Raw genomic sequence first — 13885 nt, forward strand, 5'->3', positions numbered from 1 at the left:
GTTTATAGCAAATCAAGTATAAATTATTGTTAACATTTATGAAGTGATGTGTACATGTACAAATAAAAGATATGTTATGTATCGGAGCCAAAATAGAAGATTTTTGTGCAGTCTGATAAAATCTGCTCTTCTGAGTTAATATTTGGTCAGGTTATTTGATCATTATAAACGGCACTTTCGCTTGTTGTTATGCACAAACTACCAACTACATATTGGAGCGAATAAACTATATATAAAAAAACACCGTAAGTATTTATTTAATCAACCATCTAATTAAAATGAATAAACATATCGGTGATAAATTACTGTTATCGCGATGAACGTGTCGAATCTGCGCTTGTGAACGCGCAGATGAGTCACGCGCGCGCCTCAGGCAGGTTCAAAAGAAGAGCATTTATTTAAAATATAAATCTTTTCTAACAATATACTCTACAGTTTAAAGTACATTTTTTTTATTCTTTCTTTTTTCTGAAAGAAATTAAAACTTTTATTCAGCAGGGATGTGTTAAATTGATGAGAAGTGATCGCAAAGATTTATATTTTGAATGAATGCTGTTCTTTTTTTTTTTTTTTTTTTATCAAAGAATCCTGAAAAAAGTATCACAGTTTCCAAAACAATATTTGGCAGCACAACTGTTAATAATTATAATAATAAATCAGCATATTAGAATGATTTCTGAAGATCATGTGACACTTTATACTGGAGGAATGATGCTGAAAATACAGCTGCGCATCACAATAAATCATATTTTAACGAATATTAAAATAGAAACCATTATTTTATATTCTAATAACATTTCGCAATATTACTTTAAACGCAGCCTTGATGAGCAGAAGACACTTCTTTAAAACATTACAAGTCTCACTGATCACAAACTTTTGACCGATAGTGGATGTGTGTGTGTGTGTGTTATAATATGAATTTATAATTTGAATCTTGTAGAAATCTAGTGTTGGTTTGAGTGATAGAGTGTTATAGTGTTTGTGTGTGTGTGTGAGAGAGAGAGAGTGAATCACACACACACACAACTCACACACACTCTCTCTCTCGCTCTCTCTCTCTCTCTCTCTCTCACACACACACACACTCTCACTCTCTCTCTCTCTCACACACACACACACACTCTCTCTCTCTCTCCCACACACACACACACACACACTCTCTCTCTCTCTCTCACACACACACACACACAGATGCACCAGAAGACATCTGGTCTTCATGCTCGGGAACACCTTTACTCATATTTCACCGCAGAGAAACTCTCTTTTGTTGAATGAAAATCAAACCTATTTTAGGATTTCACCCAAAAATTACTGAGATGCAGAATAATAATAATAATAATAATCAATCTCGTTACAGTATGCAAAAAATTCTCATTACTTAATCCAACTAATTATATGGGTGAAGGTTTCAAGAAATGTGTTTTAGCAATTTTTTTTTACTTTAATGTTAATATATAAATTTAATGAATTATTTTATTTTTGTGGTAGTATTGCTGACAACAGAAAACAAAAAAATAGTGTACTGCTAATGAAAATAGGTGTAAATAAAATAATATATATATATATTGATTATGGTAATGAGAACGAGAGTTATTTTTTCTGTATTACAGTAATGATAATGAGAATTTTTTTGTTCAGAATATTTATGATAAATCATAATATTATGATACCAAATATTTTTCAATATTTTTGTATGACATTAATGAGAACTATATATTATATAATATTTCGTTTTTCTGTATTATGGTTATGAGAACTAGAATTTTTTTGTTTAAAATACTCATCCATATTACGTATAAAAAAAAAAAAAAAATTATGATTTTTGTTGTTATTGGTATTTAGTTTTTATTTTTTTAATTAGCAAGGTTTTTTTATTGTTATTACGGTAATGAGAACAAAATAATTTTCCAGAAGGTAAACACATTAGATTATTATTATTTTTTTTTTTTTACGTTGATGACACTTTTTTTGAATGTGTGGGAAATGTTTTATTGTCATGAATCTAATATCAGTTCTGAAATGTGAGCCGCACATCAGCCAATCAGAGCACTTTATATGAGGGCTGTCAGCGGATGATGTCATATCCCGAACCCTCCACCAATCAGAGATGGCCGACGGTGATGACATCATCACACAGCGCACCGCCGAGGGCGTTTAGGTTGTTGATTAATTTCTAAGGGAAGTTGAAGTCGGCCGCGTGCCGCCATCTTGTAGCAGAACTTCACTTGCGTTAGCATCCCATTGACTCCCATTCATTTTTTGCGTCACTTTGACAGCGAATAACTTTACATCTGAGGCGTTTAAAGACTCCATTTGTCCATTATTTATTTCTAAAGATACACGACAATGTATAAAGGGCTCCATTACCTTCTATGTTACATTATGGCCCCGGTAGAAACAGTTTTTGTAAAAATAGGCTAACGATTGCGTCATAACCACTCGACTCTCTGTCGCACAGTAGAGAAATTACCGTACAGACAGGAGGAGAAGCTCGCAGGCAATCGGGGAGACGTCAAGAGATATGGCGTACTGGCGTTACATTTTAAAATACTATAGAAAAATAATTAATCAGAATACTTACTCCTGCTCACTCACGCCAAAGAACTCCCCGCTCAAACTCGCCGTCTCTGCAAGATTAACGATGGCAGTTTGCATGCACAGCTACTAGAAGGTTTACATCTGTCAGACAGGTTGCTGACGTCATCAAGCTTAGTTTGAGTCTGCGTGTCAGAAACGGAAGTTCTAAAAATCGCTAAAAACGGGCTTCACTTGTCTCAATTGAGTTCCAATGGGGTCGCTGTGTCCATTTCTTTTACTGTCTATGGGTGAGGTCGTTGGTGTTGACATCATCACACAGTGCAGATTATGTGATTTACGAACATGATTCAGAGATTTGTGGAGATTGTGATTTCTACAGTAAATAAAAGCTGCTGTTCGTGAGCTGTGTGTGATTTATGAGAGCGTTCGTCACGTTTGGAGTGAACACAGATGGAAAATCAGACTGAAAGAATGAGGAGTTCAACAGAATAAAGCTGCTTATAATGAAGCGTGCATTAAACATGAGAAACAAAACATACTCTTTTCTTCTTTATTTCTAAAGTTATATAATTATAAATATATAAATAATTATTTTTTCTATGTGTATAATACTTGAAGAGTAACGGAAAATAAAAGACAAGGAGGTATAATAATGCTAATTTAAATATCACTAATATATATTAATATTTAGTTAGTTTGGAAGTTGTAATTTCGTGCCAAAATGTCCACTGTACATCAAACACAGGATCGCTTTGAAGCCAAACCGGTTTCTGTTGGTCAACCTGAAACTCCGGATCGCGCAGATTTCGTTGACGAAAATTCACCGAATACCGTGGTTTGTGAATCTAAACACTTTGCGCATATTCCGTTTGAAATCAGTTTATTGTTAAGTGCTTTTCTCATTAGATTTTTTAAAGAAACATTAGTATTTAGCTTTAATTTATATTTATTTTATGTTAGTTTTAGCATTTGTTGTACTTCAGCTACTAAAATGAAGTACTGGGTGGTGTAGTTTGTAAGTGTCGTTATTTTCTATTCCATCCAACTTTATTACTTTAATAAAAAAGATTGTTATTAAAATCAACAAGCCTGTACAACCAATACTACCATGATCAAAAATACTTTACAATTTACATTACTAAATCTTTTTTTTTTTTTTTTGCATTACATTGTGATTATGTTAGAAAAAAATATTTAAATGTGATTACAGTATGTTAGAAAAAATGCTTATAATTAAAGTTTTATTAATTTTATTGTTTTATTTTTTTTGTTTTGTTTTGATCAGAATAAATTTAAGCCAGTACAACAAATATCAGCATGATAAAAAAATGACTTTGCAATTTATATATATATATATATATATTGCATTGTGATAATGAGAAGTTGATTCATTATCATTCAAAAAATTACTACTCTGTTTAGACAGATGGCTAAATGATTGATTTTATTTAATTTCATTACTACAATTGTATTAAAATCAGGATAAAATAAAGCCAGCTACCACCATGATCAACAAAATACAATTTAAATAATAATTAATTTTAGGCAATGCAACTGTAGGAATTAGGAAGGAAAATCAACTTAGCTAGCAGCTGAATATAAATGAATGCGCGTCGATGCGGTCATAATTTGCTCAATATATCCCAGCTGCAGAATCTCTGTACAAACAGCAGGTGGCGCTGCTAGCAACAGAGAACGGCACACAGATCGCAGTACAGGTATAAAACTCAGTTAATTAATCTAATTATAATACTAAACACTAAAATACATCAGTGGTGATGGATGGTCTGGACTTTCAAGTATGATGGTGTTTGCATGTAACATTTTACCTAAAGTAATCATTTCACATGGCGGTTTTGGCTTCATATGGATCACTATTTTTGTGAAGTCAACACAAACAATCAGAAATAGTACGCCGCATATTGTTTTAACATACAATAATTTGGAAATTACACTGTCACAATTATAGGACTTATTAATTATTAATATTGTTGTTTTTTGTATATTTTGTGGTGATATTTTATTTGTTTTTTGTGCTGGTTGTGTACATGCAGGTAGAAGATCGGGAGACGTTAGAGTTGGCGATCACCATGGCAACAGCTGCGATTCAAACCGCGACTGACCTCAGATCAGTGACAGCTGAACATCACAGACGCCTCAGAGTCAGAGAGACAACGAACACTCTTTTAAAGTTCGGCGTGTATGAGAAAGAGTTTCTGCAGTCTCGATTTTTTTAACCTGCTTTGAGCCAGTAGATGCGAAACAAGACGATTTTTTAAATATTTGTTAATAAATAAGCTTTATTCAAACTTTTTTGTGAAATGTGTGATTTTTATTAATTATTAACGATAGACGCGGGGGGAAAAAACGAATCCGTTTATAGGCAGTCTTTATTAATTTTTATCTATAGATTTTGGGGTAATTTTTGTTTTTTTTTAGGCAGTCCGTTTATTTATAGTTTTTTTTTTTATTTATGATCATGGAATTATGTTTGTTTTGTATTGTATTTGTGGAAAAACAGCGATTTTATGTCGTGCAGTTGTCACAAGAATAACACATCCAAATTGAGTTTCATTTGGGCGATTAAATCTGAGGAATATTACAATTATGTGTCGCTACATGTAGTTTTAGATAAACTTTAATAATGCTTAATACATTTCTGATGCTTATTTTCCGCTGAGGTAAAAAACCAAAAGACGTTAGAGACGTTAGAAGACGCGCGCTCTTTTTGATTTGAATTTCCCGCTTTGCCTGAATCAGAGATAACAGGACTGGCGTTATTTAACCATGTAACGTGGCGGGTCTTACAATTTACAAGATTAATTTTATTTACTCACCTAAGCCCGTTTTATTAGTAAACCCTGCAGTACTGCAATGTGCCCAGCAGAGGTCAGCAGCTTTACTCTCTATGTGATCGGAGCTCAAACTAGTTTGTTCATCAGATTATCACTGAACTAAGTGTACCGAAACTTTACAATGTGTTTACACAGTCTGTGGTTTACACTAACAGAGTCTACACCTAACACACATACTTACATAACTAAATGAGGACCTACCATAGAGTTTTAGTCATTAAGTTAATAATGACTACAAACTACCCAAACAAAACCCATGTGGATATATATATATATATATATATATATATATATATATATATATATATATATATATATATATATATAATTACATTTAAAAATGTTTGCCTCAGTTGTGACAAATAAGAACAAATATTGAGACATATTTAAAAGCATCTTTTCTCTCTTTTTACATTTCCTTTCAGCAAAGACGGAATGTGAAATTGTGTTCACACACACACACACACACACACACACACACACACACACACACACACACACACACACACTTGTTCTCAGTTCTTCCTCGACAACAGTCTGTGATTGGCTGAGCTGCTGTGACATCAGCCAGTGACGAGAGGGGGAGAAAAACAGCGGTTTTGGGGTTTCTCCTCAGACTGGAAACATCTCTCTCTCTCTCTCTCTGTGTGTGTATGTGTGTGTGTGAGAGAGAGAGTACAGGAGAGGAATGTTAAACCGAGGACACACCCAGACTAAGATCATACCAGAACACACACACACACACCCGTGTGCTGGTGTTGAGTTCTCTTATCTGAGCTGATGAGGGTGGGGTGTGTTTAGGTGACATGCTGACAATACAAATACACTCTTGAATTACTGCAAAATCTGTTCTATGGAACTGTGTGTGTGTGTGTGTGTGTTATCTGTTGTGTTTTGGTGATATTCTGTCTAGTGTGAAACCCTAAGTAAAGTACACACTAACTCTGTGTGAGTTTAGTCATTCGGTTCTTTTAGCCCTTTTTGTGTTTGAAAAAACAAGTGGTAGAAACAGGAAATACTCTGAATTCTGGGCTGATCTCTTCCTGTCATAATTGAATTTCATTTTTACAGACGTCTACATCTAATATCATACAGCAATATTAGATATTAGATGTATACATACAGTAACTTGGCAATAAACGTGATTCTGATTCTGATTAAAAACTTGAAAAAACTTTTAAAAACGAGAAAAGAAAATTAGATTAATTGCCTTAACTAACTGAAATAAACTGAAGTAGGCCTATTAATAGTTACAGAACTAAAACTATTAAAGCTAAAATAAGAGGTGTAAAAAAAGTACACAATAAAATTACTGTTGCCTTGACAACTAACTGAAATAATTAGAAGTTGAGGTTAAAATATAAACGAATTAATAAAACTGAAATAAAAATAAATTAAAGTTAAATAGAAATATTTTAAAAATTAATAAAAATGTCAAAAGCACATAACAAAATTACTAAAATTAGCTAAAATAGCTAAATAGGAATTTAAACAAAACTAACAAAAGCACGAAACAAAATAACTAAAAAACAAAAATTAGAAATGTACCATTGGCAACTAACTGAAATAAAATAAGTGGAAACTGAAATATTAAAGCATATAGTTAACAATAACATGATGTGGAGAGCAGCTTAAATTAGTTCAAATTGAGACCTCTGACTTCTGATTATTTAGTACTTATAGTATTTAGAGCAAATCTGAGCCCTGTTTCAGACATTGTAGAGATCTCATCTGAAACACACATTGGTGACTACTAGGGTCTTTCTCAGGACTTTTTCTTCATGATCTGTTCTGCATTTGATTTCATTGCTGTGTAGGAGAAACTACTGAGATCTCATGTGTGATATATACTCTGTGTGTGTATGAAGGGTTAACGTGTCCTGGCTTGCTCTGTTGGGCCCCAGCTGAGGGATTGTTTGGATTGTGATGGGGTTTGTTTTAGTTGTGTGAGGATATGGGGTGGTGTATGTGTGTGTGTGTGGAGCGACAGCTGCTGGTTTAGGTTCTCGGGAACTTAAGGACAATGAGACACTGTGAGACTTCGGCAAACAGCTGCCAAACACGTCAACACGACTAAATTACTTTACAAACTCTCACAAAACTAAATCTGCTCATACCACTTCACTTTCCTCAGCATGGTTTGTTTTGCTTCCTCAATTCTTTCCGCAGTGGATCCTGCTGGAGTCTCAATGGCAAATCAACAGGTTGGAGTTTTTTTAGTAAAACAAAATGTCCTTATGTTCAGCGTTTTTTATTAAATTAATTCTATTCAGATTTAAAAACGTTATGGTCTATCACATAGTGATAGAAAATTAAGATCAATTTAACATCAGTCTTAACATCAAAACATCCACAAAAATAGACACACATAAAAATTACAAGAAACTTTGTTCTCAAACTTAAAAAACTTAGAAAAAAAATAGAAACTTGGTACTACAAAACAGAACTAAAGCTTAGAACATTTGGGGGAAAAAACTGAAACTTAGTACTAAAACTTAGAAAAAACAACTAAATCTTAGAAAACTTGGGGAAAAACAGAAACTTAGTACTAAAATTTAGAAAAATAAAAAAATAGAAACTTAGTACTAAAACTTAGAAAAAACAGAACTAAATCTTAGAAAACTTGGGGACTTAGGAAACTTAGTACTAAAATTTAGAAAAATAAAAAAATAGAAACTTAGTACTAAAACTTAGAAAAAACAGAACTAAATCTTAGAAAACTTGGGGAAAAACAGAAACAGTACTAAAACTTAGAAAAAAAAAAATAGAAACTTAGTACTAAAACTTAGAAAAAACAACTAAATCTTAGAAAACTTGGGGAAAAACAGAAACTTAGTAATAAACTTAGAAAAGTAAAAAAATAGAAACTTAGTACTACAAAACAGAACTAAATCTTAGAAAACTTGGGGAAAAACATAGAAACTTGGTACTAAAACTTAGAAAAAACAGAACTAAATCTTAGAAAACTTGGGGATAAAAACAGAAACTAAGTGATAAAACTGAACTAAATCTTAAAACAGAAATTAGTATTAAAACTTAGAAAAAAATAGAAACTTAGTACTACAAAACATAACTAAAACTTAGAAAACTGGTGGGAAAACTTAGAAACAGTAAAACTTAGAAAGCTTAGAAAAAAAAACAGAAACTTAGTACTAAAACTTAGAAAAAACAGAACTAAATCTTAGAAAACTTGGGGATAAAAACTTAGAAACTTAGTACTAAAACTTAGAAAAAACAGAACTAAAACTTAGTTTTAAAAACTTGGGGAAAAAAACATAGAAACTTGGTACTAAAACTTAGAAAAAAACAAAACTAAATCTTAGAAAACTTGGGGGAAAAACATAGAAACTTAGGACTAAAACTTAGAAAAAACAGAACTAAATCTTAGAAGACTTGGGGAAAAAAAACAGAAACTTAGTACTAAAACTTAGAAAGCATAGTAATAAAACTCAGAAAACTTAGTCCAAAAACTAAGAAGAAAAAAAACTTACAAACTTAGTACTAAAACTTAGAAAACATAGAGACTTAGTACTAAACTTGTTTTGTATTTTTATTTGTTTTAAAAAAAGTTATTGCACTATGGATAAAATATAAACACAAAAAAATAATGTCTCAGACTGGCTAAGATTTGTCTGCAATCAGAAGTCTGAGATCCTATGCTCCGCATTCATTTTATAGCTGCATACTTTTACTGGATAATGACAAGTGACTCATTTGGGTCTGTTTTAGGGATTTTAGGAGAAACATCTGAGATCTAGCAGGCAGTTTCACCAGTTCCTGTGCGATATGGTGATGTGACACCCTTCCTCCACCCGTCTGAGACTCTTTTGTGATGCATTAAACACACACTGAATGGCCATCGTTCACACGCCCGCGGGACGCTGGGGCTTCATGAATGATGTTTGTGAAACTCCAGGAGCATTCAGCTGAACAGGTTTGATTTGCAAATCACTTGTGTGCGACTCTCTGATCCAGAAACACGGGTGGTAAGGGGGGAATGCCACACGCAAATCACATCAAGCTCATTCACAAACACACACCCAAATCCCCAGCAGTCCAGATCACCACTAAATACAGCAAGATACATCCATTTCCCCCCTAAAACAGAAGCATTTGTCTTTGTTCCGCACTTTCTACTGAGGTGTTTCCCCTCTTTCCTTATATTTAAGGAAGTGACATCATGAAAGCTTTTTTTTACCATATGGTCAAACCAAAGTGAGTTTCTCTCACAGTTTTGTTTTAGCAGTATTTCATGACGTTTAATTGTTTAATGATATCATCAAGCTTAATAGTTCGATTCTTATGTGAAAAAAAATATCCCAAGTGATTTTTTTTTAGCAAAAACTATTCACAAGGTACGAGATTACTGTCAATAATATGATTTGTTGATATTTACTAGTTAAGACCTCTGATTTTCTACCTCAAAAACAGTAATATTGTAAAATATTATTATAATTTAAAATCTGTTTTCTGTGTGAATATCTGTTAAACTGTAATTTATTTCTGTGATGCACAGCTGTATTTTCAGAATCATTACTCAAGTCTTCTGTGTCACGTGATCTTCAGAAATCATTCTAATATGATGATTTGCTGCTCAAGAAACATTTCTGATTATTATCAATGTTGAAAACAGTTGTGCTGCACAATATTTTTGTGGAAACTGTGGAAAACTGAAACTACATTTTATTTTTCAGGATTCACAGATGAATAGAAAGGTCAAAAGAACAGCGTTTATTTGAAATAGAAATCTTTTGTCACATCATAAATGTCTCGTTTGATAAATTTAATGTGTTAAATTAAAGTATTAATTTCTTTAAAATAATCCTACTAACCCCAAACCTCTGAATATATATTGTAAATTTTTGGCAGAAATATCCGAATGTGTTTAATGCAGACTTACTCTTGATCAGATTAACAATCAGCTTTAGAATTACTAGCAAAATAATCAGAGAACAGCTCAATGTGTGCGTGTTTTCTTTGTCTCGTGTCTACCAAAGAGAGTCACAGTATTTCATAGATTTACCAACTAAACGCCTTCATCAGATTTGATCAGAAACAGTGTGTAAAAAGCCAAGAACTGACCTCAGATCTGCCTGGATATGACAAGAAAACAGCAGCTGAAGGGTCAGAGGTCAGACGGGAAGCTCGACAGGTTTGACCCCCGTATCGACATCGGACTCTATCTAAACACAACAGATGACAACAGCTGAAGCAAGTGAGACACTTAAAGCCTCTGGATATCATTTAACATGTAATAAAATCTCAAATAATTTATTGTAAGTAAAGAGTATCTCTCGCTCTCTTTGTGTGTGTCTGTCTCTCTTGTACTGAGCCGATGGTGTGTGTGTGTGTGTGTTGAAGCGTCAGTAGCGTCTCTGAACAATAGTGTTGATCTCCATATGTGTGCGTCCTCACGTTCAGCAGGCCATCTGCCCGTGTGTGTTTGTGTCTGACTCGCACACACACTCGCTCACAAAGCAGCCTCAGTTAAAGCAGCGACTGTGCTTTTATGACGTCAGGACAGAAACCCTCCCAAATCCTCCGCTGAGCGCAATCACTCACAAACAGAACAAAACAACCAGAGGGACACAATAGCACGGCTCTCGTTGCCTTGTCTACCGCCTAAATAAACAGCTAGCCTTTTAGAGAGCTAGTGCGCTAACCCAAACAGCACCTCATAATGAAACACTTCATGCTGAAATCAACTTTGATTGCGCGGCTCATGCAAAACACATTTATTTATTGTAGCTAAAATTGAATTCATTCCAATAATTTGATATTGTCATCTTTGTCGGTGTCTACAAATGGTTGTTGAATAATATTTACAAAGTAAACACTAGTAAATAGAAAAAAGATGAGAATGATACACACACACACACACACACACATATATATATTATAGTGTGTATTTATATATAGTATAGATAATGTATATGAGAAGAAAAATAAATATATCTAAAATGATGTATGTGTAACAAGTATACAAATATAATAAGACGTTTACAGAGGCACAACATATTAGATAAACATAGCTAGATGAATTTCTAAATATGATACAATATTGCATGTAGTGCATTCTGGGATTGAGTATAGGTACTTACAACAATTCATGTAATGCTGCCAAAAGACAAATCGTCAGTTCATTTTTTCATAAAGCAGCATGATTTAAACCTCGTCAGTCACACCTCTGATGCTTTAAAATGTTGTCTAGTTAGGCAGCTCACAGTTAATGAGGGCAGTGGCTGCTGATAAGAGTAACTGAACACCCATCTGAAGTCTCTCAGTGTGTGTGTGTGTGTGTGTGTGTGTGTGGGAGACAAACAAGCCCAGACACATCCAGATAACACCAGCATGCCCACCGAACGCCGCTCGTGGGAGTTTTCAAGAAGAGAGGAGCGATATGAAACCGCGCGGCACACCTCAGAGAGCTGAAACTTCATCACAACACCATAATGACATCAGACCAGAGAGGAACATTTCATTCATTAGAGGTTTATTGTAATAAAAATCGACTGTACAGCTCTACATCCGCACAAATGCATTTATAAAACAATGTACATAAAATGCAACTCTGCTTCAAAATAGCTTACGAACTACGTCTAAAACAGTAAACGAGCTGCTCAGCAGCCCGCGAGATGCTACAGACAGACGAGAGTCTCTGCTGGCACTCCGGCCCCGAACCAACCAACACACACAAAGCATCCTGGGAAAACACGATCACTTCCCCCAGAGACGCCAGCGGTGGAGCCTCCGGTCCGTGCGACTCGTTTCATGACATCACCAGAGGAGGTTAAATTGCGTATTGCCTGAATATTGCACAGTAAGACTTAGAGAGCCAGGCAGTGACAGTGGCGCTGTGGTTAAGGCAGAGGGGATTATGGGAGTTTGTTCATGTGGCGTCCCTCTTGTTAGCAGCTCCTGCAGAAATTATAAAGCACCACCACAGTTTTAGAAAGGCCTGAAATATGCAAATATGTTGCATTCTCAAAGCCACCACAGGTGGCGCTATACCAAGCAAAAGCACAAACTAGTTTTATTATTATCTTTGTGTTGAGGTTTGCGAACGTACAGAAATCTGAAGTCAAGAAGCTAAAAGGTTTGCGCAAAGCCCGTTTCAGGCCCTTAATTGCTTTACATTCTCGGAAGAGTCGTGAGGTATCTTCGTAATTGCACTGAAACCGTGCGCGAGCACCAGCGGAAACACCCAAAACCTGTTTTGGGATTGTAAGAATAAACAAGAATCACAGTGCAGGAATATCTCTGGAGTCAGTCGTCCGGTCGCGTAACGACCAGTGCTTTAAAGTTCATCTTAAATAGAGGCCTGGAATGTGAAGTCGCAGGAACGGTTAACTCTCGTCGGTCGGTCAGGCGTGGTACCAGCGGACACCGGTCGCGTGCGCTCAGCTGGACACCATCATCAGGTAGTTTTTGGGTGGACTCGTGCGACCGCTCATCATGAAGCGGTTTTTGCAGTTCGCCGACTGGTCGTACGGCGAGGGGGCATGGCTTGAGATGGGTGGCTCCGCCTCGTAGAGTACGCAAATGGATCCGTCCTCGCCGATGCGGTAGGACACTTCGTACGGGTCGACCCAGAGCGTCAGCTCCCGCGGCAGGAGCGAGAACAGCTGCCCGCTGGTCAGTCCGATACGGCCGGCCGCTCGGCCAATCAGAGGGTCCATTTCGTGATTGATCCGTATGCAGCGGTAACCGGATCCCTTCTGCGGCCTGTCGGGGAACCAGTGGTGCTGGTAGTGTTCTGGAGAAAAATAAACACTTTCGTTAAAATCTAAATCTTTTAACATAGTATATGATCACTGAATCAATATGAAAGAATGCTGATATAGTGGTAATGTTTTTTGAAACATGAAGTATAAAGTAATATATTTCAGTACCTGATAGCGCCTGCGCGAGACAGTCTCCGAACACGTGCAGCTGCGCGTCACTCAAGCGTCCGCGGCTGCGCAACAGTCTGCACACGAACCCCGCGGCGGCAGACACCTCCGGGATCATCTCTGCTCCGGTGCCGTGCATCACTGTATTCAGGTCGACAGAGTTAAAAATAGAACTGCTGGTAGTGAAAACCCACACAAGCTGCTGTCCTTCGATGCTGGTGAATTAGTGCAGCAAGCACTCAACATTCCCCGATCCAGTCGGTTCCGTTTCGCTGCGCTCTGATCTGTTGCGAAGAGCAGCGACTCCGCCGATAAATACACACAGAGCCGATGACGTCCCTCGCGCTGGTGTGAGCGACACGCCCAGCGTCCAATGAAACAAAGGGGGCGTGTCTTCCTCGCTCGACCGATTGGTTGTCATGATGGAAACACTTCGTTGTTGTGATGACGCTCGCCTTCCGTCCGCGTCCAAATATGGAGATTGACGTCAAACGCCGCTCCGGTATGCGTGACGACATTCGGGGGAAAAACAAAGACCGCGTGAACGCGCGCGCTTACCGTAAAGTCTCGGCGTTTAATTATAGAAGCGTGCGGCGT

The 13885-nt window shown here is 36.2% G+C and overlaps 1 protein-coding gene across 1 annotated transcript; it reads right to left on the minus strand.

Annotated features, from left to right (window-relative positions):
- Positions 1-11868: 11868 nt before the first annotated feature.
- LOC109080067 (protein BTG2-like) lies at positions 11869-13589 on the minus strand. Its single transcript, XM_019095165.2, has 2 exons — positions 13289-13589; positions 11869-13152 (listed from the first exon to the last, which is right to left on the minus strand). Exons 1-2 carry the CDS (start codon positions 13425-13427, stop codon positions 12797-12799), a joined length of 495 nt encoding a protein of 164 aa, XP_018950710.1. The 5' UTR covers positions 13428-13589; the 3' UTR covers positions 11869-12796.
- Between the last annotated feature and the right edge of the window lie 296 nt (positions 13590-13885).

The sequence above is a fragment of the Cyprinus carpio genome, chromosome A22 (assembly GCF_018340385.1).
Source record: "Cyprinus carpio isolate SPL01 chromosome A22, ASM1834038v1, whole genome shotgun sequence".
NCBI classification, from domain to species: Eukaryota; Metazoa; Chordata; class Actinopteri; order Cypriniformes; family Cyprinidae; genus Cyprinus; species Cyprinus carpio.

Coding starts and splice junctions, on each gene's coding strand:
- LOC109080067 (XM_019095165.2), bottom strand. CDS start 13,427: ATGCACGGCACCGGAGCAGAGATGATCCCGGAGGTGTCTGCCGCCGCG. Junction 13,153..13,288: donor TCTCGCGCAGGCGCTATCAG/GTACTGAAATAT, acceptor ATTTTTCTCCAG/AACACTACCAGCACCACTGG.